The sequence below is a fragment of the Ips typographus genome, linkage group LG9 (genome assembly GCF_016097725.1).
Source record: "Ips typographus isolate SLU linkage group LG9, UJ_Ityp_2.0, whole genome shotgun sequence".
Classification (NCBI taxonomy): Eukaryota; Metazoa; Arthropoda; class Insecta; order Coleoptera; family Curculionidae; genus Ips; species Ips typographus.
The window spans coordinates 5,754,015-5,778,324 of record NC_138430.1 but is presented as its reverse complement, the minus strand read 5'-3'; the positions used below and the strand labels follow the sequence as shown (position 1 = coordinate 5,778,324).

Here is a 24,310-nt window from a genome sequence, read left to right as displayed (position 1 = left end):
AGTTTTATTTCTGAAACAAAAAGGATAATGTAAGTAAAACCACCAAATCAGCTTTCTACAGTTCTATATTTCCGCTTTTGTAGGTTCATACAAGTTCTCCAGAAAATTTACATCCTCCTTAAATACATGTATATTAAAAAATAAAATGAAAGACGCCGTGAGATAATTATCTTTCTTCTAAAAAGAAAGATTCAAAATAATTACAAAAAAATATATTTACAAAATGGTAGTATATGGCAATAAAAAGAAAAAATACTCGTTTGTTGCTTGCGATTTTGATTAACCACTGAAGCTTACTTAACTTAATTTATCTACAAAAAGTATTCCGTGTTTGTGTGTGTTATGGATTAATTGACTATAAATGTACAGAGTGTGACACACCCTAACTATTGACATCTAAAAAAAATAAAACTCTAGAACGCAATAGAGAAAAAAAATCCTCAAATTTTAACAAGCTACATTTTTAGTTTAATATTTCCTGAAGCTGTCCAAATAAGTAAACTAGATTTAGTACAAATAACTAAATAGAAATACGGTGATTTATGTTTGATTCATAAAAACAGTGATAGCAACTAGAAAAAGTGAAAATCAAACAAAAAACAATTTTCTTTTTACACTAGTGAGTATAAAATGTCACCTGTACTTTTTAGTAGTTCATTTTTTTATAACAGAACAAGTGCAATTTACTGGTGGCAAAAAATGTGATGCATGATAAAATGAACTTGCCGCAAATTTCATTCCCCCACACTACTAAAAACACGAAACACTGTATTTAAATACGAAATTCTAAATGTCCTTAAATATAAGGCAATACATTTAACCGTACCCATTCAAGATACGTTAGAAACTAAAAAAATATCACCTGGGTAATTAGCACAGAATATTCGGTAACCGCCATTAAGTCGTAGGCCTCTGACTGGTAAAGTGCATCTGAGTTATTGACAGTTGAGCTTGCAAATGATTGAACATGAGACTTTCGGGCATCATCGGTTTAGACAGAGGCATGGTCAGCGGCGGAGGATCTTCCATTTTTTCCTGTTTAGTTTGAATCGGGCACATGGGCTGCGCACCCAAAAGATGATTGAACATCATATTTTCAGGTATGACTGGCTTAGGAAGGGGTATGGTAATGGGGGGCGGTTCGTCAGGATTTTCTGTTTTGTGTACCGGCTGCAGTCTTCTAATGTTACTTACTACATTTAAGCCTGAAATACGTTCAGTATAATTATTATTCACAACATAAAAGTTTAACTTACCATGCACTGTTCGTTTGTGTTGGGTCAGGAGATAACCCATGAGGAAACTTTCAGTGCACAAATCACACTGAAACCGTTCTCCAGTGTGTCTTCTTATATGGGCCTTCAAATCATTTCCTTGTGCAAAGGCAGCATCACAGTAAGTACACTGATAAGGCTTTTCACCAGTATGTGTTCGCATATGAACCGTTAGATTATACGCTCTAGAATGATTAATAAATCCTCACACTGTGATCGTTTTTTTTTTAATACAAGGTGGTCCAGTTTTAAATGTCAATAATTCACTAATCGATAGCCCATTTAAAAATAAGTTGACATGCATTATGTCATTTTCCTGAAGAACGCTTCCTAAGAAAGACACAGACCTCCAAAGTTCAGTTTAAAAAATCGTTTTTTTTTGCTACACCTGTCAGATCGTTGGACCAATTTTGATTAAATTTGGAACAAGTAATTATGAAATGAGTACTTGTTATGTGAGGTGAATGACATTCTTCAAAATTGTTTAGATTTGTCGATATAGGGGGATAGTCTTTATTTTCTACACTCACTGGATATTATGTCTACTTGGGTTATTGTATTTTTTACTTTAAAATGGTTCAAAAGGATTCAAATCTGGTCATCTGTGAAGATGAAGACTAATATCAGAGCATTTAATGCCAAAATTGTTTACTTTCATCAATGAAAAGTCTGAAACTTAACTTTTACTATAAAAAATAGTTTAAAATTCGATTTTTCAGTCTTTAAAGCACAGTAAAGCGTCTAGAGGTCAATTTAATACTGACAAAGCGTGAAATGGCATGTTAAAGCCGATGAAAAATATAAAAAGAGTTTTGCTATATCAAAAACTTGGTGAAGATAACCCTAAAACTCGATTTTCCAAGCTGAAAGCAGTCCAGAGTTCTAAGAAAATGAAAAGCAAAGTAAAAAAACTTGAAAAGTTAGTCTTCAAGTCAATTTTCATAAATCTAATGTGAAAATCCTGTATTTAAGACTAGTTTCAAGACTAAAATATTGAAATGTATTTTCAAATTATGGAAACTTCCTTCAAATGCAAATTTTAAGCTTTTAATGTCACTTTTCATTGGTTCAGAGTCATTTTTGGTGTCCAAGTCAATTTTTAAGGTTGAAATGTGTGAATTTGTAGTCAAAAATTCTAGATAAAGTAGTTTTTCATGGCTACAAGTCAATTTTCACTACTAAAGTTCTTCAACTTATCTGAAAACTATAACGACTGACTGAAAGACAGTTTCTAAGCCTCTTAAGTCAATTCTCACAGTTTCCAAGTCAATTGTCAAGGCTAAGGTCTTTCAATTTGTCTGAAAACTATGAAAACTGGTTACAAATACAATTTTTAAGCCTCTCAAGTCAATTTTCACCGTTTTCAAGACAATTTTTAAGTTGGGTTGGGTTGGTTTTGGGTTTTTGAACGTAATAATCAGAATTTTATAAGAGATACTTGATGTCGACTTGAACAAGTAAAGTAAAAAAAAACTGAAATTTTTGAAAAATGTCCAGTGACGTCCACCGGTCTGCCAGTTATAACAAGAAACCGATTTTTTAAACTGTATTTTCCTTTTGAAGCATTTTTCAGGAAAATGACATAATTCATGTCAACTTATTCTTTGATGGGCTATCGAATGGTGAAATATTATTTTCTAAACTGTATATTACCTTCCAAATCCTCTGCCACATACGGTACATAGATGTGTTTTTTCACCAGTATGATAACGTTCATGGACTGTCAGATCTGTAGTACGAGGAAAACCTACGGACAACACCTTAAAATAAACAGTTCATAACTAAACACAAAAAGCACCTTTTCCACAAAATCGACATTTAAAAGGTTTTTCACCACGATGCCGTCTCATATGGATGACCAAATAATCGTTCCGTATAAAACGTTGCCCGCATTCGGAACAGAGGAACTTTTTGGAATGCTCGTTGTGGAACTTCATGTGTTCGGTCAAATGCGATTTGGAAAGGAACGTTTTCTCGCAGACTTTGCATTGGAACTTATTCTCGCCGTTGTGGCCTTTCATGTGCACGTCCCTGTATTTTTCCGTGGTAAAACCTTTCTGGCAGATATCGCAGTAGAACTTTTTCTCGCCCATTATCTGTAACGGTATAAGTATTTTTGACCATAACAAGAATCTATAGAGAAAAAAATTGTCAGAAAAAATCGCGGGAATATTCTACAACTTTCGAAAAACTCCCCTCAGCTTTTCTGTACTTCAATTTAGTCACCCTATAAAACGTCATTATTATTAACTCAAAAATGACGTGGTCTAGATGACAAAAATCTTATTACGTTGATTACAGCACAGTGGGTAATAATAGTCTGTGATATAATTTTTCTGACCAATTACTAACTAAAAATATTTACGAAAATACCGCACATGTGGACTCACCTTGAATACTAAAAAAACTAATACAAACATGAACACTGTACTTACGGTGACTTTTTCACCAATTCCATGTTTTGCCGCTTTATGTTTGGCCAAATGATCGGCCCGCGAAAACGGTTTTCCGCAAATATCACAAGGCAATTCTTCATGTTGGTCGTGCAGTTTCTGATGTTGCAGCAAATGATCTTTCCGCACGAAACTTTTAGTGCAAATATCGCACGTGAACGGTTTATCTTCCGAATGAGAGCTCATGTGCCGTTTCAGATGATTCGGTCTGCTAAAGTCTTTACCGCACACGTGACATTTATGGACCTACAATTTTGCCGGTCAGAGAAGATTTGATTTTTTTTTATGTAGATCATACTTTAAGACCGGGATGTGCCTCCTTGGCGTGTTTATCCAGTAAACTAATACGGTCAAAAAAGTCACTGCAAACTGGGCATGGATACTCGCCGATGTCCTCCTCCTCGACTATTTTCGCCTTCTTTTTGATTCCTTTACTACCTGTGAATTTAAATATCAATAGTGCTAAAGTTTTAGTATTGAAAAACATTACCTAAAGGTCTGCCTCTTCTGCCTGTCCCTCTAGGTTTAGGGGGATGAATTCTGGGTCGTCCCCGTCGTTTTCCATTAGGCGACGAATTGACGTTTTTTTGTGGCAAATATTCTTCGTCAGACGTGTCTACTGAACTGTCATTAGCTAAACAAAATAATAATAATCTTTTAGGTATAAAACCCAAGTTCAATAAGTACTTACCAATATCATTATCGTCTCGATTATCCACCCCATTATCCATCATTGGAATTTCACCCTCTTCCAACTCATTATCCCCATCCAAACTATCATTATCCATATCATCATCATAATCATCATTTTCCATCTGAAACTCTGTTTGTCCATCTTCAGACTTAACTACAGTCGCCAAAGAGGACAAAGGTTTTTCATCGTCGTCATCCTCAGTATCTTGATGTATTTCTATACAATCCGCCGTTTCATCTAACCCTTGACACGATCGTTTTTGATTGGATAAGTCTGCCAACTCATCCTCCTCCTCTTGATTCGACCTCAAAGCCTGAGTTTGTCCCGCACCGATTTTACTATCTTCCAAGCTTTCAGTCACTTCGACTTGCGGCTCAAAACAATCCTCAACATCGGAGTTATCAGAAAAATTAATAGCTGCGTCGTAATCAACCTGAAACGACATTCTTGCCAATCAGTTTAAACCAATAATTGTTTAAAACAACCACCTCAAAATAGTGTTCCTCAAGATTGTCCAAATTATCAATAGTAGGAAGCAAAAGTGACGTTTTGTCGTGCTGTTGCTTATGGACCTCCAAGCTGTCTTCTCTGTTAAAAGCTTTATTACACACTGGACAAACGTGGACAATATCACCTGAACAAATATAACATACAATTTTGTGATGATAAATGGTACAATGTCTTACCCCTACACCGTGGAATGTGGTTATGCAAATGTTCAACTCTGTTAAAACCGCGATTGCATGTCTTACAATTATAAGGCTTTTCTCTTAGATGTGTGATTAAGTGCCTTTTTAAGTGCTCCATTCTAGTAAGGGTTTTATTGCATATTTTACAGACGTGCACTTTTCGTTTGCCGTGACTCGCTTCGTGCCTCTCCAAATGGTTTTTCCGGGTGTACTCTTTATCACACTGTTTACACTTAAAAGTTGTACCAGCGTGAACCCGTTTATGACATCTGGAATTAGTCAGTGCACATCATTTCCATAAAAGTTAAAAACTCGAATACCTTAAACCTTCTAAAGTCGTAAACATTTTGGCGCATTCCCTACAGGTTAACAACATTTGATTGTTGTCCAAAAACTGAATGTAATCAGTTTCAGGGTGTAGATTCGGTTTGTCGTTAATCTCTGTATTCAATGAGGGCGCATCTTCATTTATCTCTATAGGATTACTAGGAGCTACATCTTCTTTCGGTGCTACTTTTGTCGGTTCTTGTGGTGTACTGTTGTTACTACTTAGCAAATTACTCAAGGTGTTTAAGGACTCTAAAAGTTGGTTCAGTTGTATACTCGGTACAACCGGCAAAGTGTTGATATATTTACCCATAAACTCGGAATTCTGTAGTTCCTGTTTGATTGCGTTGACTTTTAAGTTTTTACAGTATTCCCGTAGGCTGCTATCTACTGTTTCGCATTGTTTTTTGAAACTGAACGCGTTTTTTAGACTTTGACAACACATTTCGCACATTAGGGATGGTAAACCGTCTCCAAAAGAAACCTGCAATAGGTGAAAGGTTTATTGTTTAAGTGTTAAATTTTTCATTTTGCTAGCACAATGTAAGTATGATAAAATACTTATCAAAATATACCATCAAACAGGGACTTTTATCTTCAGTAAGTGAAAACTGCTACTTTTCAAATATTATGTTACTGGGAACTTATAAACTGGAGCAATAATGAATGGTTTTATGTGAATTTTAAAAGTAAAAAATGCTACAAATATACAGGGTATCAGAGTTTTGAAGATTTCATGTTCTTTTAGTATTAGCCCCCTAAAATTTTTATTATTGCTTTTTTTCTTCAAAATTCAAAGTTCTTATTTGATTCATGAACTTTGTTGTATCATTAATTTCTTCCATATCTATAACCATTTTCAAGCAAATTATATTTTTATTTTCAGTTCAGTTTCTAAATTGAACAAGACTTTTGAATATTTTATAAAAAAAAACATTGGCATACCAGAAATAAGGTTGTGGAAGAGAACCCAAACCCCAAAAAATAATACCCTCTAGAGTTTTGCAAAATATGGCTTATTCAATGATGTAGGGTTACATCCTAGCCCAAATTTAAGCTAAATATCTCAAAAACTGTAAGAAATATATAGAAAAAATAAAAAAAATAAAGCTTTAACACTTTATATTTCTTTAAGGAAGTATTTTTGGAATATAGTTTATATAGCAAACTATAGTTATTTTTAAGAGTAGAATACGCGGTTTAAACTTTAAATCTGAAAGACCCTGTATAAATATTCCATTATTATGAGCCTTATTTTTAATGTTACATAGGGACTTAGAGACAGTGACCATATTTGTTTTCACACTCCTAGAGTGTAGCAGAGCGAATGTGACGTCACAATGACGTAATTTGGCAAAACCATAATTTGACCCTTCATAATTTGATTCTTCCAGCAAAAAGAATCAGAAGGTCGCAAATACCCCTTTTGTGCATTAAGCGACCGAGACGGAAGTCGCCATCTTTGTCACATTCGCCTACTGCCCAATTGAATGAAACTTCCGAAGTTAGTCGTAAAACAGTTTTGTTTATATTTGGTGGTATGTGAAGTTAGCTGAAAACCGCAAAGATTTATTCTTTTTGTTTGTTTTGCTTTTCGGTCCCTTAAAGATTAATTTTTGCAAACTTAAATTAGTTGAATTATTATTGACGAGTGGATTTGTGAATAGTGGGCAACAGCAGATTGATTATCGTCACTGATTTTCTGACAGTTTACGGCCGCCTTCTGTCCCCCATTTTTGTTCCTATCTGTGATTTCTATTGCTCCTTCCTGCTATATTTGTTTATTCATTGGTTGAATTATTATTGAGGAGTGAATTTGTGAATAGTGGGCAACAGCAGATTGATTAGCATCACTGATTTTCTGACAGTTTACGGCCGCCATACTGAACGATTTTTGACCCTCCCTTTGATTGCTATTGCTCCTTCCTGCTATATTTTTTTATTCATTGATTTGACCATTTGTCAAATTACGTAATTGTGACGTCACATTCGCTTTGCTCAGTCCATGGAGCGTGAAAACAAATGCAAAAATTTGACAGGTGATCATGTGACAATTACAGCTAATATAAATAATCTAGTCATGTGACATAATGCCAAAATCACCTTTAGGTTACTTTTATTCCAATTTATCAAAACTAAAAACCAATTAGGTACAAAAATGAAAATCATGAATGTGCCTTTTAAATCATTGAAGGCCATCTTGAAAATTTTAAGGTCCCATTTAATACCAACTTGAGTAAATAACAATAATCAATTGGTAAATTACACTTTAATGTGCACCATGTGTCATCACATGTTATTTACTTTCAAGTAGACGGCATCAATAAAATTAAATAGCGAGAAATAATTCTATAATCCACCACTGGTTTGAAATCTTTATTTACCTGAACAGCGGCACAGGCCATTAGCATCTCGTCAATACGGGGATTGTGCACGGAAATATTCCCATTTTCTAGGCCCTCAAAAATTGATTTCATAGTGGGTGAAACGCATTTGCACGCGCGACAAATCAACGACAAGTCCACCCGTTCCTCTTCCATTTTTCTGGGGGTTACGGGACGCCTTTTTTCGTGTTAAAAACCGAAAATTTTCTTCATGATATTTTCGCACAAACACTACCCAAGCCAACTAATCGACAGCACTGGCGTAATCGTGAATGACGTGACGTGACTGTTCATCGGCGACGCAAATTTTGTATTTTTTTTCTATTTATCTAGCGTAACTTCCCTGTGATAATTTTTAGCTAAATTCGATTCTCATAATTCTAAAATAACAACAAAAAAATAAATAATTGCAAAATCACTCACAGAAATTGTGGATACGTGAAGAGTAAGTTCACTTTTAACAACCTACAAATCGATTTAACCCTGTCACTGGCTTAGACATTTCTCTTTTTGGTAGGCAACTGTACTTGCACTAAAGTAACATCGATTTGCCTAAATGGCTGTTTCAGTTACAAACCTAAAGATGGCGCCAGCGATTTTCAATCTCCTAGATATTCAAACTCGTTTTTTCTTTTAATTAACTTTTTTTTACTTTAAGTTCTGCTCTAACACGTCTGCATACGAAAGTACAAAAATTAATGAACTAACTTAAATTACTTTTTATCAGGTTTAGACAAATTGTTAATCCAAGATAAAACTTTGTTAACCAGATTAACTTCTTGTTGAACCACGTTATCTTTGCGTATATCAAACACTGCCTTTGCTTCATCTGCCAACATTTTTTCATTTTTATCTTCGTATTTCTTCACTTTGTTTTCCACATTCTTTAATTTGGTTTGAAGTGCGTTAATTTGCGTTTGTTGATATGGTTCGCTCAATCTAACCAAATCATCATTAATTTTATTTGAAAATCTGTTTCTAAGAACATTTGGATGAAGACGAAGCTTTTGCAAAGTTTTCTCCCGTTCTAATTGCCTAATATAGTCGTCATTGAACTTGGACAAATCAAAGTTTCTCAAATCCTTATTGGTTCCTGTTATTATTGAATTCAAGTGGTTAGTTTGTTGCTTCCGAACTTTTTCAGCTTCAATCTCCAATTTTTTTACTGAATTGTGAAGATTGTTTTTAATGGTGTTCAAATCACTGGCAGCTTCCTGCAACCTTGGTGACACTGGCAGGCTATTCAGATTGTTTAAGTTGGTAAACTCTGGAGACCTTTTAAAAATTCCACTTTTACGCTTCAGCAGCTTGTTGAAACCGCCAAAACGAGTAGAACCCTGGTTAACTTCTGATGGCGAAGATGAGTTTAATTGCATTTCCAATTCAGCCTCTTTCTCTAAAATAGTGCCAACAGTTTCTTCAATGTTGGTGTGGTTTTTGGGACAGGTTGAATTTTGACAAGAACACAATTTGTCTAGGTCTACAGTGAACTCCAAGGTACCATTTTCGTGTTTATTTATCTTCATTGGTACTTTTATGTTAGCACCAACATAAAAAATATCTTGAGGATTTGAGGATGTTTGGACTATCTTGCCTAGATTACTGTCACTGCTGTGATCAGTCTGAAATTATAAAATATTAATTATTAGTTAGTTTCAGAAGAAAGTGAAACAACTTACATTGAAATTGCTTCGAGCTTGCAACAAAACAGTTTGGTCAGTTACTGAATCCTCATTTCCAAGACTATTTTGGTTGGTAGTTGGAGCTGTTTCCCCCAACAACTGTGGTTGCTCCAAATTGTCCACTGACTGACTTTGACGGCTGCTTAATGGAGTTTTAAGTGATGCTACATAATCCTTGATCTTCTGCTTCAGTTTGTCTTGTTGGGAACTATCTGCAGCGACCCTAAACACACTTTTTAGTCTGTCATCTTCAGTGTTTGGTACTTTAGCTGGTGATTTCAAACTGTTCATGTACTTCTGCATTTTCTCTTTAAGCAGTCTTTTAGATTCCTCAATATCAGAGTTGCGACTTTCCAGTATAGTTTTCTGTGTTGATAAGTGGTTATCAAACAAGTGGTTGTTTTTTAAATTTTTGATGTCTAAAAGAGAAGGAGTTGAGGGGTTAGCTTCTCCTAATGTTTCTGCATTGCTCTTTGTTGTCAGTTCAGGTTTCTTGATTTTCTCATTGAAACTTTTTAACCGGTTTTTAAGGAGTTCTTCAAGTTTTAAAATTGGTTTTGGTTTCTCTTCAGTTGTACCAACTATATCAGTGGAAGTAGGAGTTTCTGTAGCTTCACTAGCAAGTGGTATATTTATTCTAGATGGTACTGGTTTAATGAATTTTTCAGGATTGTATTTGTTTTGTCTTTGTTCTTTTAGTTGAGCTAAATATTTTTCTAACTTATTTTTGTATGATTTGGAGGGTTGCAAATCGAATCCAGGTGGTTCAGTCAAACTGACTATAGCATTGTCTTCACCAAGTCTTTGTTGTAACGTGGTTTGATCCTCTTCATCTGGTTTAGTTGTAGGAGTTGGTGAGGATGTGTCAAAACCATTTAGAGTGTCTTTCAACTTGGTTAAAAGAAACTCCGGCATTTTCTTGAGGTCGTGGATGACTCTTTTGGTAGTGTCTGAGTGGTCGTCTCTAGCAGATCCCACAGTTTCACCATTATCTTCAGGATGCTTAACAGTATCCAAAGCATCCTGAGCCCTGTTAATCAAATACTTATTAACATCCTTTATGTGATCCAATGCTTGTGGAGGGATCAAGTTTGAGGGACTATCCTGGTGAAGATTAGTTGACCCTAAGAGTCGTTTTTCTGAAGCTTTTTGAGCTTCTTCCTGGATGTTTTTCACCATGGCTTTAACTTCTTGCAGAGCTTCGTTAATGTCAGAAAGGTGACTGTTTGAAGGTGTTGAGGATTCATCTGAAACTCATTTTTTTAAATTATTGGTTTTTAGCAATGGTATTATAAGCACCTGCAAGGGTTTTACGTTGGATTTCAGCGATAACAGGAGTTGGTGTGGGCCTGAAACCATTAGTAGAACCCACTCTATTTTGTTGTCGGGTTTTTAGTAGATTTTGTATGAAACCACCTTTTGGTTTGGGCACCTCAAGACTTTGTACGTCTATGATTAGTTATTTGTATAGTAATTAAAAGCTTAAGAAGTTTGGTATTAGCAATTAACATACTTGCTCTGGGTGTGGTCAGTCTTTCAAATACAGTAGATTTCAATTGGTTTGTGGGAACTTCATCAGACTCATCTGATTGAAATTCTTTGGGCTGTACGATAATCTAAAAAAATATTTTAAAAACTAGACAAATTTGGATTTTTAGACATACCTCCTTGTTTGTAGACCCAATAAGTGGACTTTTTAACTGAAAACAACTATAAATAAAATGTTAAACAATTCATAGGAAATTCTTACATTTTCAGTATTCTGAGAACTTCTTAGGAATGGTGCAGTATCTTCAATAAGGCTAGGGTTGAGTTTTTCGTCTTCACTAAAGTTGCGCATATTGGTCAGTTGTGACTCTTCTCCACTATCACTATAAAAGGTATGTATAGATGAAACTATAGATCGGATGAGTGAAAAACTTACTCCAACTCGTTAAAACGTGGTTTTAAATTAGGCCCACTTGATACCGAACTACTCTCGGGGGTAACTAACGCATCCTGTAAATTTTACTTTACATTTTGCAGTTTGTTTGTTAGAATTTCTTACCGATTGTTTTTCAATTTGACTTACTCGAGGTGGATTATTGGATATAGTGGTGACCCAAATAGCTATCTAAATACAATATTTTAAGTTTTTTGACCTGGACACTTAGTATAAAACTCACCCTATCAATATCATTGACGTTTTTAATACCAATAATCTCACAAATGGCTTTTTTGGTTTTTTCGTCCATAGTTGATGCTACACGGTATGGAGTTTTAAATATAGTGCTGTCCTTCATTTCTGACATTCTGTTTGTTAGAAAACTCTACAATTTATAGATAAAAATCAGTACAGGGGTTCAAATTGAATTAATTTAGGTCAATACTTCACTGGGAGACGTCGTAGGATCGTTAGTGAATGTTTGATCGTGTTTGCAGTATTTAGAACAGTCGTCGCATTTACCAAAAATTTTACAGGACAATTGATTTCTGAAAAGTTACTATAAGGGAAAATTTGAAAAAGTTTCAAGTAAAACAGACCTGCATAAACTGCATTGTTTTTCATACTGAGCCCTAATATTGTCTGTCCCTCTTTTTGATAATGTTAAAGGACTAGCTGATCCTAGAATGCTATTTCCAATTGGTTTGGTTAAACCAAGTCTGTAAAAGAAAAATTATGACGAATAATTATTCCTAAATAAATAAATATTTGTATTATTAAGAGTATGATATTTTAAGCTAACATGTGTTACACAGTGGGTGTAGTTGGTGATTGGTCAAAAAAAGCAGCTTTCAGCTGGCTGTTTTTTCTTGAACTAGGAACAGTCCTTTAATTTACTCAAATAAAACAAGTTTAAAGTTGACTATTTCCTCATTTGGCTATTCATCTTATGAAAATATATTACGACAGTACATAAAGCTTTTCTTACATTGGGCAACGTTTCAATTTCCGCTGTCCGTGATTGGCTGCGACACTTTGAGAGTCGCTGGTCGACTGTCCCTCCTCAATATCCAGCAGCGAGACCTTCTTGCCCGAGGATGACTCACCGATTTCCGGGATAATTCCCTGTTCGGCTGCCTCTCGGCGTTCCCTGCATTTCCTGGAAATTTTAGGAAAATACCGGTCCGTAGAGACCAGTTTCAATTTGAGAGCTCAATATGTTATGCAAAAAAAAAGGAAGTTTGTATCTAATAATGTAACAAAAAGTGCCTGGAATATTTCACAAAATCAACTAGCCCAGTGTATGGGAAAATAATCCAACTGAAAACTTACGGGTCATTTTTCATTTCGAGCTCATCGGTCCATTTGTTGAACCAATTCAGCAAGCCGCATTTGCAACTCGCCAAAGATAAAACAAAGAAAAACACTATAAATTTGGTGCGCATTTTCCGGATAAAGGTAAATCAGTGTTTTAGAACATTTCACAACACACTACACTCGACAGAATTGAAACGACACTGTCAGGTACGGTTTTTGTGTATCAGCAAAATTCGCAATTAATTGGGCCAGTATTTGTTTGCGGATTGTATTTTCGCAGTCATCAAAACCAATTTTGGAGATATTGTTTACAAATTAAACAAAAATAATTAATAATCCACACGTTTTATTATTACATCACACTATTCACAAACCTTGATTACATTGTTATTATAAAACACGCTTTTAAAAACTGGACCCTGGAAATCTCCACATCAAAAGCTCTTGCAATTATCGCTTCTTCTTTGAAAATGAGTTGTTTGAAGTGTTTCTGCATGGCTGGCAAAATCATAATTGAACCGAATAAATTGAAAACATTCCTCCATCTTTTCCTATTTGCATTCAAGTGGAACGTATACAAAGCTAGTTTTGTTTTAAACTCAGTAATTTTTAACAAAACCTCCCTAATAAGGAGTTTTTTTCAGGAAACTTTAAACTCCTAAATAATGGGATTAACATCTTTTTGTTGTCTGAATTTAGCATTCAGGGGAAACCAAGCATAAGAAATGCTTAATTAAGACTTTCATAAAGTAACTTAATTACGCCCTTTACAGCTTGGGGAAAAACTGGAAAAATAATGAAATGCTCTTCGGCCTTGCCGTTTTGTTAATTATAATTAATACGTATTAATTTGTTCGTTTTCACGCTTTCTCTTGTCATTATCCAGGTCATCTTTATAAAAGAACGAAGAACGAATTTTGGTTAAACTGACTTTAAGGCTGTAGTAACACAGACTATATCTTGTTACACCTCAAACATGTCAAAACGATGCCTATAGCTGTTATTGGTCCAAAAAAAAAACTGCTTTTTCTTGACCAATCAGTGCATATGTGGACTACAGATTGTTTTTTTGTAAATGATATGCCACTAGGATGAGACATTCTGACAACAAATTTGTTAATGCAGTTAATAACAAAGGAAATCTTGACGTCTTGACAATTTTCACAAAATGTTATCTTAATACTAACTAATTATTGGTACTTGTAAATATGTAGGATGTTCGATATTATTTATTGTGAGATAAATCCGGATTAATTCCCACTATAAAAACTCAGTTTAGATAAGTTTAAGAGAAAAATCGGTTAAGATGCGTTTAGTCGTAATTGGTTTTTGCCTTGCGGCTTTGGTTTCAACAGGATTGTGCCGAGAATTGGTGAAACTTTGTAGTTTTTTCAGAAATAATTATATAGTTAATTGTAATTGGCTTCTAGACAGAACAGGATTTTTACAATGCTACACCTAGGCATTTGGAATACGATCCAGAATTCAGGAAAAAGTTCCCGAATTTTCCGGTAGCACCCAATGATGTTGATCCATTTATTGTGGGTGGTGAGGAGGCTATACCAAATTCCAGACCATACCAGGTGTTTAAATGTTTTATTTTGTACAAATTTGTGCAACTGTTAATTTTGTTTAGGGGGCGATGTATATTCCCTTTGCTAATGGAAACTCATTTTGTGGGGCAACACTGATCAACGCTCGTACTGCTATAACCGCAGCCCATTGTGTAGACAAGTATAGTGCATTAATTAATTCCTTTAATACAGTCTAAAACTGTAGAAAATAATAATTTTTAGTCGTGTTGGAAACGTCACAATACACTTTGGAGCTCACAATATCCCACCAACTAATGATCCAAACGTGGTTTCCGTTTCTTCTAATGACATACTGATCCATCCGGAATGGTATCCTCCAACTCTTCTCCATGATGTTGCTTTAGTGCGTTTTAGTGAACCCATAGAATTTAATGGTATGTGATGTATTGATTTCAATAAACAACAAACTTAATAACTGAATTTCAGCCAATATAACCCCAGCACTTTTACCAAGAGACGCCAGCCAAGATTATCTAGGTAACACCACTTTGGTTAGTGGTTGGGGCAGACCAGCAGACAGTATTAGCACAATTTCACCAGTTTTAAGAGAAGTTACCTCTTACGTTGTCAGTAATTTTGCTTGTATATTGGCTTATGTGGGATTTATTGAGGAAAGTCATATTTGCATATCTGGCGGTGATGGAATAGGCACTTGTAATGGGGATTCTGGTGGTCCTCTAGTGGTAAATGGTGTGCTGGTGAGTTTTTCTTTAATTTATAGTAATCGTATTATAATGTTTGTGATATTTTAGATTGGAGTGGTGTCGTTTGTTAGTGGATGGGGCTGTGAACAAGGTTGGCCCCCGGGCTTTGCTAGAGTTACGTACTACTTGGATTGGATTAATGAGAATATGGCCACTTAGTGATATTGTAATATGTAGCATTCTTTTGTAAAACTCTATATAGTTGAACTTTGAAATAAAACAAATAAAAGGACTAGTTTTAGATGTGAACCACAGCCTGAATGTAAGAATTTTCGTTGGCCATATAAAACATTTAATTTTGTTGACAGGTGAAATTATGAAACAAATAACCAATTTAGTGGTAAGTTTTTTCGTATTGTGATTGGTCGAAAAAAGGGGCAACCATAAACAGTGCTGATTTACTTTTTTACACAATAATAAATCAACAAAATAATTAATTCACTTGAAAAGCATTATAAGCAGATTACATTTCTCAAGATTTCCCAAGCATCCAAGGTTGGCTTGCGGTTTGGCCTGGATTCCGCAAGGCTGATTGATCACTATTCTAACCCCAGAATTGCCTCTACATTTAACTGTTTCCAGTAAAACTGCAAATTGCACGATAAGCTCCACATAACACTTATTGGTCAACTATAATATATCAATTAGAGTGGAGTTACAGTTTTAAGTTATGGCTCCCAGTAAATATGTACGATAAAACGTACGTTTATTTATTATTGATAACGATTAGTAACTAGCAGTATAAAAACTCATTCATTAGGAATTTTGGGGGTCAATTCGGCTGAAATGCGCTTAGTAATTGGTTTGTGTCTTGTGGCTTTGGCCACCCAAGGGTTCTGTAGGGAATTAGTAAGAAATTTTGAGCGATACGTTTTGCAGAAGAAAAATTAAGGAAACTTATGTTGCAGACCAGGGCAGACTTTTACAACGCTAAACCGGCTTACTTGCAATATGACCCAGAGTTTAGAAAGATGTATCCTAACTTTCCAGAATTTCCAAATGATGTAGAACCTTTTATAGTGGGCGGTGAGGAGGCGGTACCAAATTCAAGACCATATCAGGTATCTGAATTTTTGCCGTAAATCTGTTGGTAGTTTGTGATTGGTCAAGAAAAGCAGGAAGCTGAAAACTCACACAAAATCACAAACTAAACTCACTTCCATATAAATATGACATATTTTTAGGGTGCATTGATTAGACCCCTTGCTGCTGGAACAACATTTTGTGGGGCTGCACTACTTGACGCTTATACAGCCCTAACTGCAGCCCATTGCGTAGAGGAGTACTAAAACCCCTTTAACTAAAAACTAAACTAAGAAAACAAATTTTAGCCGAGTTGGTAACATTACTCTTATGTTTGGAGCTCATACTCTGTTACCTCCAGCTGATGATACTAACGTAATTACTAGATCCACTAATGATGTGCTGACCCATCCATTATGGGTGAGGCCAATGATGGTGCATGATATTGCTTTAGTACGATTCAGTGATCCAGTACCCATAAACGGTAATTTTTTGTTAATCCTTGTTTTAATTGATAAATAGAAATGAGGAGAATATAGATTCCATTCCTGTACATTAACAGTACTTAATCAATTTTAGCCAATATAACTCCAATTCTTTTACCAAGAGATACTAGCCAAGACTATATAGGCAACACCACACTGATTAGCGGTTGGGGAAGACCATCAGATAGTATCACCACAAATTCTCCAGTTCTCAGGGAGGTAACCTCTCACGTGATCAGTAACTTTGCTTGCAGTTTAGCTTTCATTGGACTAATTGAAGAAAGCCACCTTTGCATATCGGGTGGTAATGGAAGAGGCACGTGCACCGGAGATTCTGGTGGACCATTGGTCGTTAATGGTGTGCTCGTAAGTTAGTTAAGAAACGTCAAAAGAGCGGTAAATTAAGCAAAATTAATTTTAGATTGGGGTATCGACGTTTTTCTCTATATATGGTTGCGAACAAGGATGGCCACCTGGGTTTGCTCGAGCTACTTATTACTTGGATTGGATTACTGAGAATATGGCCACATAGTGTAAACACTAATGTGGACCATAATACAGTGTGGTTGTAATTTTTTGCAATATACTGATTAATAAGACAGTAACAAAAGAGTTGTATTTCATTCCATTTTGACCATCTGAAAAAGAAGCTAATAATTTCCTGAAAATCCTCTAGTTACGTTCTCTTTCTTAGTTCACCATACAAGAAAATTAGAAATGTATACAAAATAGTAAACCATACAGCACTTGTTAAAGAAAATTGACAAAACCTTATATAAAGCGGATTACATGCCTGGAAACTGAACTTTTCAGGATTTCCATGGGCTTTCGGTTTCACCTGAAAACTATTAAACAGTCTGATGCTCTCATGGTGTGTATTTTAATGCTTTTTCTACGATAAGCTATCTGAAATACAACTTTGGTCAACGACAATAAATAAACCAACAATAGGGAAGTGGTATTAAAGTTCTAAGTTATGACCCCTTTGTAAAAATGTTTGATAAAATAATAACGATTTGATCTCAATTATTTATTAATGATTGGATAATTCTCCCTATAAAAACTGACTCAAGATAAGTTTTGCGGGTCAAGTCAGCCAAAATGCGCTTAGTAATTGGTGTGTGCCTTGTGGCTTTGATCAACACAGGATATTGTAGGGAAATAGTAAGAATAATCGTCTTGCTCTGCGTGGATTTTTTTAAAAATCGTAATTTTAGACTGAAGAGGATTTGTACAATGCCAAACCAGGACACTTGGAATATGATCCGGAGTTCAGGAAAATGTATCCGAACATTCCAGGACCACCAAATGATGTAGAACCTTTCATTGTGGGAGGTGAAGAGTCTGTACCTAATTCCAGACCTTACCAGGTAAATTTTGTGTTTAATAAAATATAGTGTGAAGTGCAATTTATTTTTAGGCTGCCCTGTATAGACCTACGGCTGGTGGCACTTCATTTTGTGGAGCTACACTGATCAACGCTCGTACAGCCCTAACTGCAGCTCATTGCGTAGACAAGTACTAAAATCTTTCCAACCAAAACATGCAATGAAAAATTCTTCTTTTCAGTCGTGTTGGCAACATCACTCTTATCTTTGGGGCCCATACGATGCCTCCAACTAATGAGCCTCACGCAATTTCCGTATCTTCTGATGACGTGGTGATTCATCCAGGCTGGGCTAGTCCAGTTCTAGTGCACGATATCGCTTTAGTACGACTCAGCGAACCGCTAACCCTCAACGGTAAGCGTAATGATTTATTTACAGCTTGTGAGATAGCCCCGTATGTTAAAACAACCGTTCTAATCCTTGTTTTGTCAAGATACTGTTCCCTTTCCCCCTAATATATGGCGGTAAAAAGCTTAAAAGTATCCATCATCCTCATTCGTTTATCTCGTTTAGTTACTGATTTATGATGTACTAAGATGCTATCGTTGATGCTGAAATATCGAATCAATTTACTTTAACGCCAGAATAAATATGTATTATTTATTTTATGTTGTGTAATCAATTTTAGCCAACATAACCCCGGCACTTTTACCCAGAGACGACAGCCAAGATTATCTAGGAAACACCACTTTGGTTAGTGGTTGGGGCAGACCATCAGACAGTGTCAACACCATTTCGCCAGTTTTAAGGGAAGTAACCTCTTATGTTGTCAGTAATTATGCCTGCAGATTAGCTTATCTTGGACTGCTTGACGAAAGCCACATCTGCATTTCTGGAGGTGGTGGAGTGGGGACGTGCAACGGAGATTCTGGAGGTCCTTTGACGGTTAATGGAGTAGTGGTCAGTTAATCCATCATCTTGCTGCATAACTTGTATTTAATTAATGTAACAATTTTTAGATTGGGGTCGTGTCGTTTGTTAGTTCGTGGGGCTGCGAACAAGGCTGGCCTCCAGGTTTTGCTAGAGTTACCTATTACTTGGACTGGATTCATGAAAACATGGCCACATAGAATCAAAACTGGAAACAAACATACTTTTACTTAGATTGTAACAGAAATAAAACGTTTTGGATTTAGTGCAAAACTGACTGCTTTATTGCGTCTGGTACAATAGAACAACTTCCGTTGTGCGCTTGAATATTCGATTGGGAAAACACTTCGGGCAGAGGAAATCAAACAACTTTTATCACCCACATTTTCAGTAAACCACGTCGCAATAATATTTACTTCTGGAAAAATGTTTTTTTTGTATTTGAACAAATACACATTTTTTTTTTGTTATTAGAAGACTTTATTGAACAAGTGTTGCCAACTAAGAAAGTCATATTAGGCTGTCGTTATTTCATCGTCAGACAAAAACAGAGGGGATTATTAAGGGCAAAGTTCCCCTTTTGCAGCGCTGCCATAAAGCTTAAATAAAAGTTTTCCACTTTCGATTCAAGTATTCGGTCCGCACGAAACTTAGCATATTTCTTTGGATGAGGCAAGCAAGGGGATAATGGGGAGAAAACCGGGCAAAAAAACTTGGGATATCAGCTCAATAATTTATGGGTTTTCCCTTAATGTAGCGATTTTTCATCTCACCGATTGCAAAAGGTTATTGACTGCAAAGCAATAAAATCATTTTTAGTAAAAGAAAATATTTATTTCATACATTTGCTATAAGAATATTTGGGTATTCCATACTTTCCTGATATGACTATACTATCCAAATACTTTAGCACTCTCTAAACTATTTATAATCGAATAAAAACAGTACAAGTATATTTACAAAATTTGCATTTTCAAATTCACTTACACTTAGTAGCTTAAAATGCATGAGCGTCACAAAATGAAGTAAAACACAATTTAAATTAAGCTATTAGGAAATGAAACTCAATTCAATTAAATCCAGGTTGCATTGCAACTCGGCAAACTTTAATGTTTGTTGAGGTTTCTGGTTGCTTTCGTGTTACTGTAACGTGGTTTCTATGCTACAGTGGATTATACATGATGTCCGCAAATTAGTCATATGTTCCTAAAAACAGGGAAATAAAGTTTGTCATTACTTGCGTCAAAATCAAATTAGTTTGATTGATGTTGGCTTGGAAGCAAATTTATGTGTAAGTTGCAACAACGCTATACGTACTATAGTTTTACACTAAAATTTGCACTGTTGCAATTATTGCATACAAATTCCACAACTTGATATAATCAATCACATCAAACAAATTTCAATATTTACAAAATTACACAGTGTATGCAACAAAAAATAAATACTTACATAACAGCAATACGACTTTATTGCGCAAAACTAACAACAAGATATGACAGTTAGATATGACACAATTTCCAAAAAACATTCGCAATTTAAACCAAATCTGGGGGTGGATCCCAAGTGAGCATTTGTAGACTTGTAGACTTATTCAGACCAGATGTGGACGGTTGTCCTATATAGCTGGGTATGTGCTGAACTGCTCTGGTTTTCAGGCTTTTAGTGTACAGTTTCAACACCTGACAGTTGCACGTGACTAGCATGGCAATTAAGATTCCTTGAAGACCTTGGACGATGTGGAAGGTGATTTGCACTCCGTTTGAGTGGGTCAGTTTTGACATTGTTGCCAGAATTAAGCAGAAGCTACAAAGCAACGTAATCTGAAAAAAAGTTTACATTAAGTGAAAACTTGTGAGGAGATTTAATTTACTTTTTAGTTTGTACGATCTTGAATAATGCCTTTCAATTACAAGTTTTTTACATTCAGGGAGAAAAATAATCCCTCAAAACAGGACAGACCAAACTGAAACGAGAACGTTTCAGGACAAAAGATCCGTAGTCGGCTTAAACTGAAACTCCCATATGATTTTTATATAGAACGGGCCTTATTAAATGCCCAAAAAAGCTATTTTTGTGATGCTCAAACCAAACACAAGGACGTGGCAAATTGTCGTCGCAAAGATGGAAATTGAATTTGAAATATGCATTTTCACGGTCTATTTTCCATTTATAATAGACGAAACGCAAACACAATTGGAATTTTCATCGCAGAATCCGAATGTATTTTAGCGACCTCGCGCTTTTTTTATGACTGGAACCAGAAATTGTCAATTTACATTTTGATTTTTGATTTTTGTAGTCGTAACAGCAAAAAGTAACCTCGATGCTGTGCAGATGCTGTTTACAGTTTATGATTGACTGCTTTTTCTTGATCAATCACATATCACACTCTATTAACAACAATTTACGCAAATGCCACACATGTGGGCTTTTCAACACTGTCATTAAATACTTAAGCAGGATCTGGCAGAGAAATCCCTTTAAACTTACAAAGCCATTTGCATCAGAACAACGAAACTCTGGCAATACTGTAAAAGCTCGGAAAGTTCTTTTGCGGTCCTGACCTAAAGCTCCCCAAGGAAAAACCGGCTTTTCCCCCAATTTACTTTACATGGTAGTCGCGTGACACTAATGTGAAGTTGATAACGAGAAACTGGCTTTTAAGGGAAGCAGAAATCTCTATTCACCTGCGGATTTAAATACTGCTTTAAAAGTCTGCTACCATTTCGAATTCAGCATTGGTAATGACTTTTTAATGGATTTTTGTTCGAGGATTCGAATTCGCCATTTAGATAACATATACCTACTTTTACCACCTTAAAGTGATAAGTAAGAAAATATGAATCAAATACACGTACCATTTCCTGAAATAAGTACAATCCTCCCTTTCTGAACTAGGATAACCGGAATTACTCTTTTGTATGCGGATCAAATTTCGTTTCTATCTTGGACTCACCGTGAATACAAAATCTATATCCTGATGGATTTACAATCTTTTTCACGTAAGGAATTACCTAGGGATCTTTCCGTTTGTTACACAGATGTGTGTCGAATGTACTAAAGTCCGGTTTTTACAAACCAACTACTTTTCATAGACCTAATAAACCACTAGCTGTATTGGTTTAGAGAATAGGATAACATTACAACAAATTGATTTCGTATTGGTGGGTAAAGCCATATAATTGAGTAAACATTGTTAGAGGCGTTTTCCGTAATATACACGCGAAATTGTTTGCGATAATCGGTTTGCACGTGTGGATTACAAACTGTTAATTTAGTAACAGACATTGATAGCTGACCTGTGTAATGTATGTAAACAAATTTTGAATTGATTTTTCAAATCAAACTAAAAGAGTAATTGCATTTTCTGAAAAAGAAAGTCAGAGACTTTTTTTGTTCTGATTGTCGTAACTGTAAATTTACCTTTGTAAATAGTATTATTTGGACTGTTCGTTTTCGTCTCATTTTGTCCCTGACACGTTTATCTGGCTGCATTCCGACTAAATAACGTGACAATAGGGCCGATCGAAACAAGAAGTAAAAGGTCAAAACGACGATCACACAACTGGGCACAACCATTCCGTAGATAAAAGCATTCACGTCCAAAAACCTGAAAAGGAACAATACAGGCATAAATAATTTAAAAAAACTCAGTTATTGTGTGAAAATAGAAATTTATGATCTTCTTGGGACGTGATAAGTAAAGCTGCATTTATCTGAAAGGCAAAAAGTAAAAATTGCACTAATACATTCGCAGGCACAAAGTTTCTTTATAATGATGATGAATTATTCCACTGGTATATTAGATAAGTTTCAGCCAACACAAATAAATCACTTTCCCAGACAGTGTTGATGTAGTTTTGTCTATTTAAGGTTAAATAATCTATTAGTTTTAAACACGAAAGTGAAGAAATTCAGACTGACAGTTTTGAGTGCCAAAAAGGGCTGTTACCACAAAAATCATCATTAATTACTCGTGGAAATTGCTTTTTTGCCACCGATTGTAAAAACTCCGTCTTCATATTGGCAAAGATAAATAGTCCTACGATTTAATACTTAAAGTTTGCTTGAGCCTTTTGGGGGCAAACTACCCCAAGTAAAACATGCAACGTGTTATTTATATCCTCTATTATAGCCCAAAATATCGCCTTCGTACACAACACTGGAAACTTTTGGAATAATAAATTGCTTTTCCAATTACTGGCCAAAAGTTTTAATGTTTCTCAAAGCCTTTTGCCAGCCATGCAGATTATTGAGTGTTGTCGGGTTTGAACGGTTAAGTAAACTGTAGTATCAGATTTTATTCATGTATTCGGAAAGATTGCTTTTCTAATTTAAAGTTGCTGCCGAAGAACTGATAGAGCCTAATTTATCATTCAAATTCAATGTATGGTATGGTCTACTCGCTTCATAAAGCTTACGAATTTTATGCAAATTTATCGATTATCATCCATCATTTGCTGTTAAATGGATTGTCAACTTGACTGAGTGCAAAGCAATAAGGACTTAAATCACTTCGCTTTGGTTATAACATTCTTACCAACAGTTTTCTTTCTTCAATCCTACTGTATCAAGTAATGTCCCACGTCTATCACAGTATTGAATGAAAATACTTGCTAGAAGCAGTATTGATGGTACTCCCCAACCAATGAGAGAATATCTGGAACAAATATTGTGGTTAAAATGTTTGTTTTGTTGCCTTTTATTAATTGTTGGTTAGTGCTGACCTGTAAGGCCGGTTTTCAGCATGGGCGTTTATACATTTTTAACTGTCGTTCAGCTTCCTAAACTCAGTTAAAGCGTGAAACTGTTTTTATCATAACCTTAATACTAAATGGTACATTAAATGCAGTTAAATGACTAACTTCTGAATATTAAAAAAAATATATAGAAAAGGAGAAGATTTGATTTAATTTTTTGTATTGTTAGGAATGAATAGTGGATAAGAGGAAGACAGGACCATTTTAATATAATAACCAACTTTACCAATTGTATTTTTTTACACTAATGACTCTTTTAAATTGCCTTGCAGGTCATTTCGAGTAGTACAGGAAGGACACTTGCATATTTACTAGTAAAACTAGTTAACTAGTTGCAAGTAATAACGATCTAAGTGGAAATAGTAGTGTGGAATAATTACTTCCCTAAAACTGCCAAGAAGTTTTATCATATAAATTTTAATATTATTTAAACAAAATCAAATTAACTAAGACTTTTTCCGGTTTCAGGTTGTTCTGATTCAGCAAAACTTCATTATTATTATAATTTTTAGATCAAGTGGGACTGACGAGTTTGTTAATTAAATACATGATAATTAATTCAAAAAACTTTGCACTTAAATATATCGCACATGCAAGTGCTTTAATAGATAGCTTGAATTCTGCCTATAATCGATAAGATTAGCAAATGTAAAACAAAGGAATTTTGTTCCTACAATAAATACCAGAGAGGAGAGTTCAAAACATTCACCTTCACCGTACCAAAATAATCATCCGTTA

General features: G+C 35.2%; 4 protein-coding genes across 4 annotated transcripts in view; 1 reads left to right on the top strand and 3 right to left on the bottom strand.

The window, feature by feature from the left end:
• Window positions 1-47: 47 nt before the first annotated feature.
• Window positions 48-8,304, bottom strand: LOC145733701 (uncharacterized). Its single transcript, XM_081986649.1, has 13 exons — window positions 7,822-8,304; window positions 5,747-5,921; window positions 5,431-5,689; window positions 5,108-5,379; window positions 4,910-5,055; window positions 4,419-4,854; window positions 4,218-4,361; window positions 4,026-4,165; window positions 3,710-3,973; window positions 3,073-3,370; window positions 2,928-3,021; window positions 1,257-1,459; window positions 48-1,205 (listed from the first exon to the last, which is right to left on the bottom strand). Exons 1-13 carry the CDS (start codon window positions 7,975-7,977, stop codon window positions 898-900), a joined length of 2,895 nt encoding a protein of 964 aa, XP_081842775.1. The 5' UTR covers window positions 7,978-8,304; the 3' UTR covers window positions 48-897.
• A 141-nt stretch (window positions 8,305-8,445) lies between these two features.
• On the bottom strand, window positions 8,446-12,958 carry LOC145733700 (uncharacterized). Its single transcript, XM_081986648.1, has 13 exons — window positions 12,760-12,958; window positions 12,416-12,586; window positions 12,027-12,146; window positions 11,873-11,975; window positions 11,669-11,812; window positions 11,551-11,616; window positions 11,428-11,501; window positions 11,254-11,374; window positions 11,168-11,203; window positions 11,017-11,119; window positions 10,803-10,952; window positions 9,501-10,750; window positions 8,446-9,443 (listed from the first exon to the last, which is right to left on the bottom strand). Exons 1-13 carry the CDS (start codon window positions 12,870-12,872, stop codon window positions 8,535-8,537), a joined length of 3,360 nt encoding a protein of 1,119 aa, XP_081842774.1. The 5' UTR covers window positions 12,873-12,958; the 3' UTR covers window positions 8,446-8,534.
• Window positions 12,959-13,972: 1,014 nt separating this feature from the next.
• Window positions 13,973-19,028, top strand: LOC145733928 (transmembrane protease serine 9-like). The gene is made up of 19 exons (XM_081986961.1): window positions 13,973-14,116; window positions 14,175-14,327; window positions 14,381-14,478; window positions 14,541-14,713; window positions 14,766-15,037; window positions 15,092-15,201; window positions 15,781-15,892; window positions 15,952-16,104; window positions 16,228-16,325; window positions 16,375-16,550; window positions 16,646-16,917; window positions 16,973-17,082; window positions 17,454-17,473; window positions 17,630-17,715; window positions 17,769-17,921; window positions 17,972-18,069; window positions 18,121-18,293; window positions 18,568-18,839; window positions 18,899-19,028. Exons 1-19 carry the CDS (start codon window positions 14,051-14,053, stop codon window positions 19,007-19,009), a joined length of 2,706 nt encoding a protein of 901 aa, XP_081843087.1. The 5' UTR covers window positions 13,973-14,050; the 3' UTR covers window positions 19,010-19,028.
• Window positions 19,029-20,262: 1,234 nt separating this feature from the next.
• Window positions 20,263-24,310, bottom strand: part of LOC145733359 (adhesion G protein-coupled receptor E3-like) — a 29,515-nt gene continuing 25,467 nt past the window's right edge. The window contains exons 5-7 of the mRNA XM_081986124.1: window positions 23,353-23,472; window positions 22,236-22,422; window positions 20,263-20,632 (exon numbers count right to left, since the gene is read on the bottom strand). Of these exons, the coding sequence (XP_081842250.1) occupies window positions 20,348-20,632; window positions 22,236-22,422; window positions 23,353-23,472 (592 nt within the window). The 3' untranslated portion in view covers window positions 20,263-20,347. The remainder of the gene's footprint in view (window positions 20,633-22,235; window positions 22,423-23,352; window positions 23,473-24,310) is intronic.

Bases quoted from the DNA above. Each gene is read 5' to 3' on its own strand.
- LOC145733701 (XM_081986649.1), bottom strand. From the start codon at position 7,977: ATGGAAGAGGAACGGGTGGACTTGTCGTTGATTTGTCGCGCGTGCAAA. The intron at 4,362-4,418 runs GTAAGTACTTAT...TATTTTGTTTAG, and splicing joins TCGAGACGATAATGATATTG to CTAATGACAGTTCAGTAGAC. The intron at 3,371-3,709 runs GTAAGTACAGTG...ATACCGTTACAG, and splicing joins GAATTGGTGAAAAAGTCACC to ATAATGGGCGAGAAAAAGTT.
- LOC145733700 (XM_081986648.1), bottom strand. From the start codon at position 12,872: ATGCGCACCAAATTTATAGTGTTTTTCTTTGTTTTATCTTTGGCGAGT. The intron at 11,976-12,026 runs GTCTGTTTTACT...GTAACTTTTCAG, and splicing joins AAACAATGCAGTTTATGCAG to AAATCAATTGTCCTGTAAAA. The intron at 10,953-11,016 runs GTATGTTAATTG...AACTAATCATAG, and splicing joins ACTGACCACACCCAGAGCAA to ACGTACAAAGTCTTGAGGTG.
- LOC145733928 (XM_081986961.1), top strand. From the start codon at position 14,051: ATGCGTTTAGTCGTAATTGGTTTTTGCCTTGCGGCTTTGGTTTCAACA. The intron at 14,328-14,380 runs GTGTTTAAATGT...AATTTTGTTTAG, and splicing joins CAAATTCCAGACCATACCAG to GGGGCGATGTATATTCCCTT. The intron at 16,918-16,972 runs GTAAGTTAGTTA...AATTAATTTTAG, and splicing joins TGGTCGTTAATGGTGTGCTC to ATTGGGGTATCGACGTTTTT.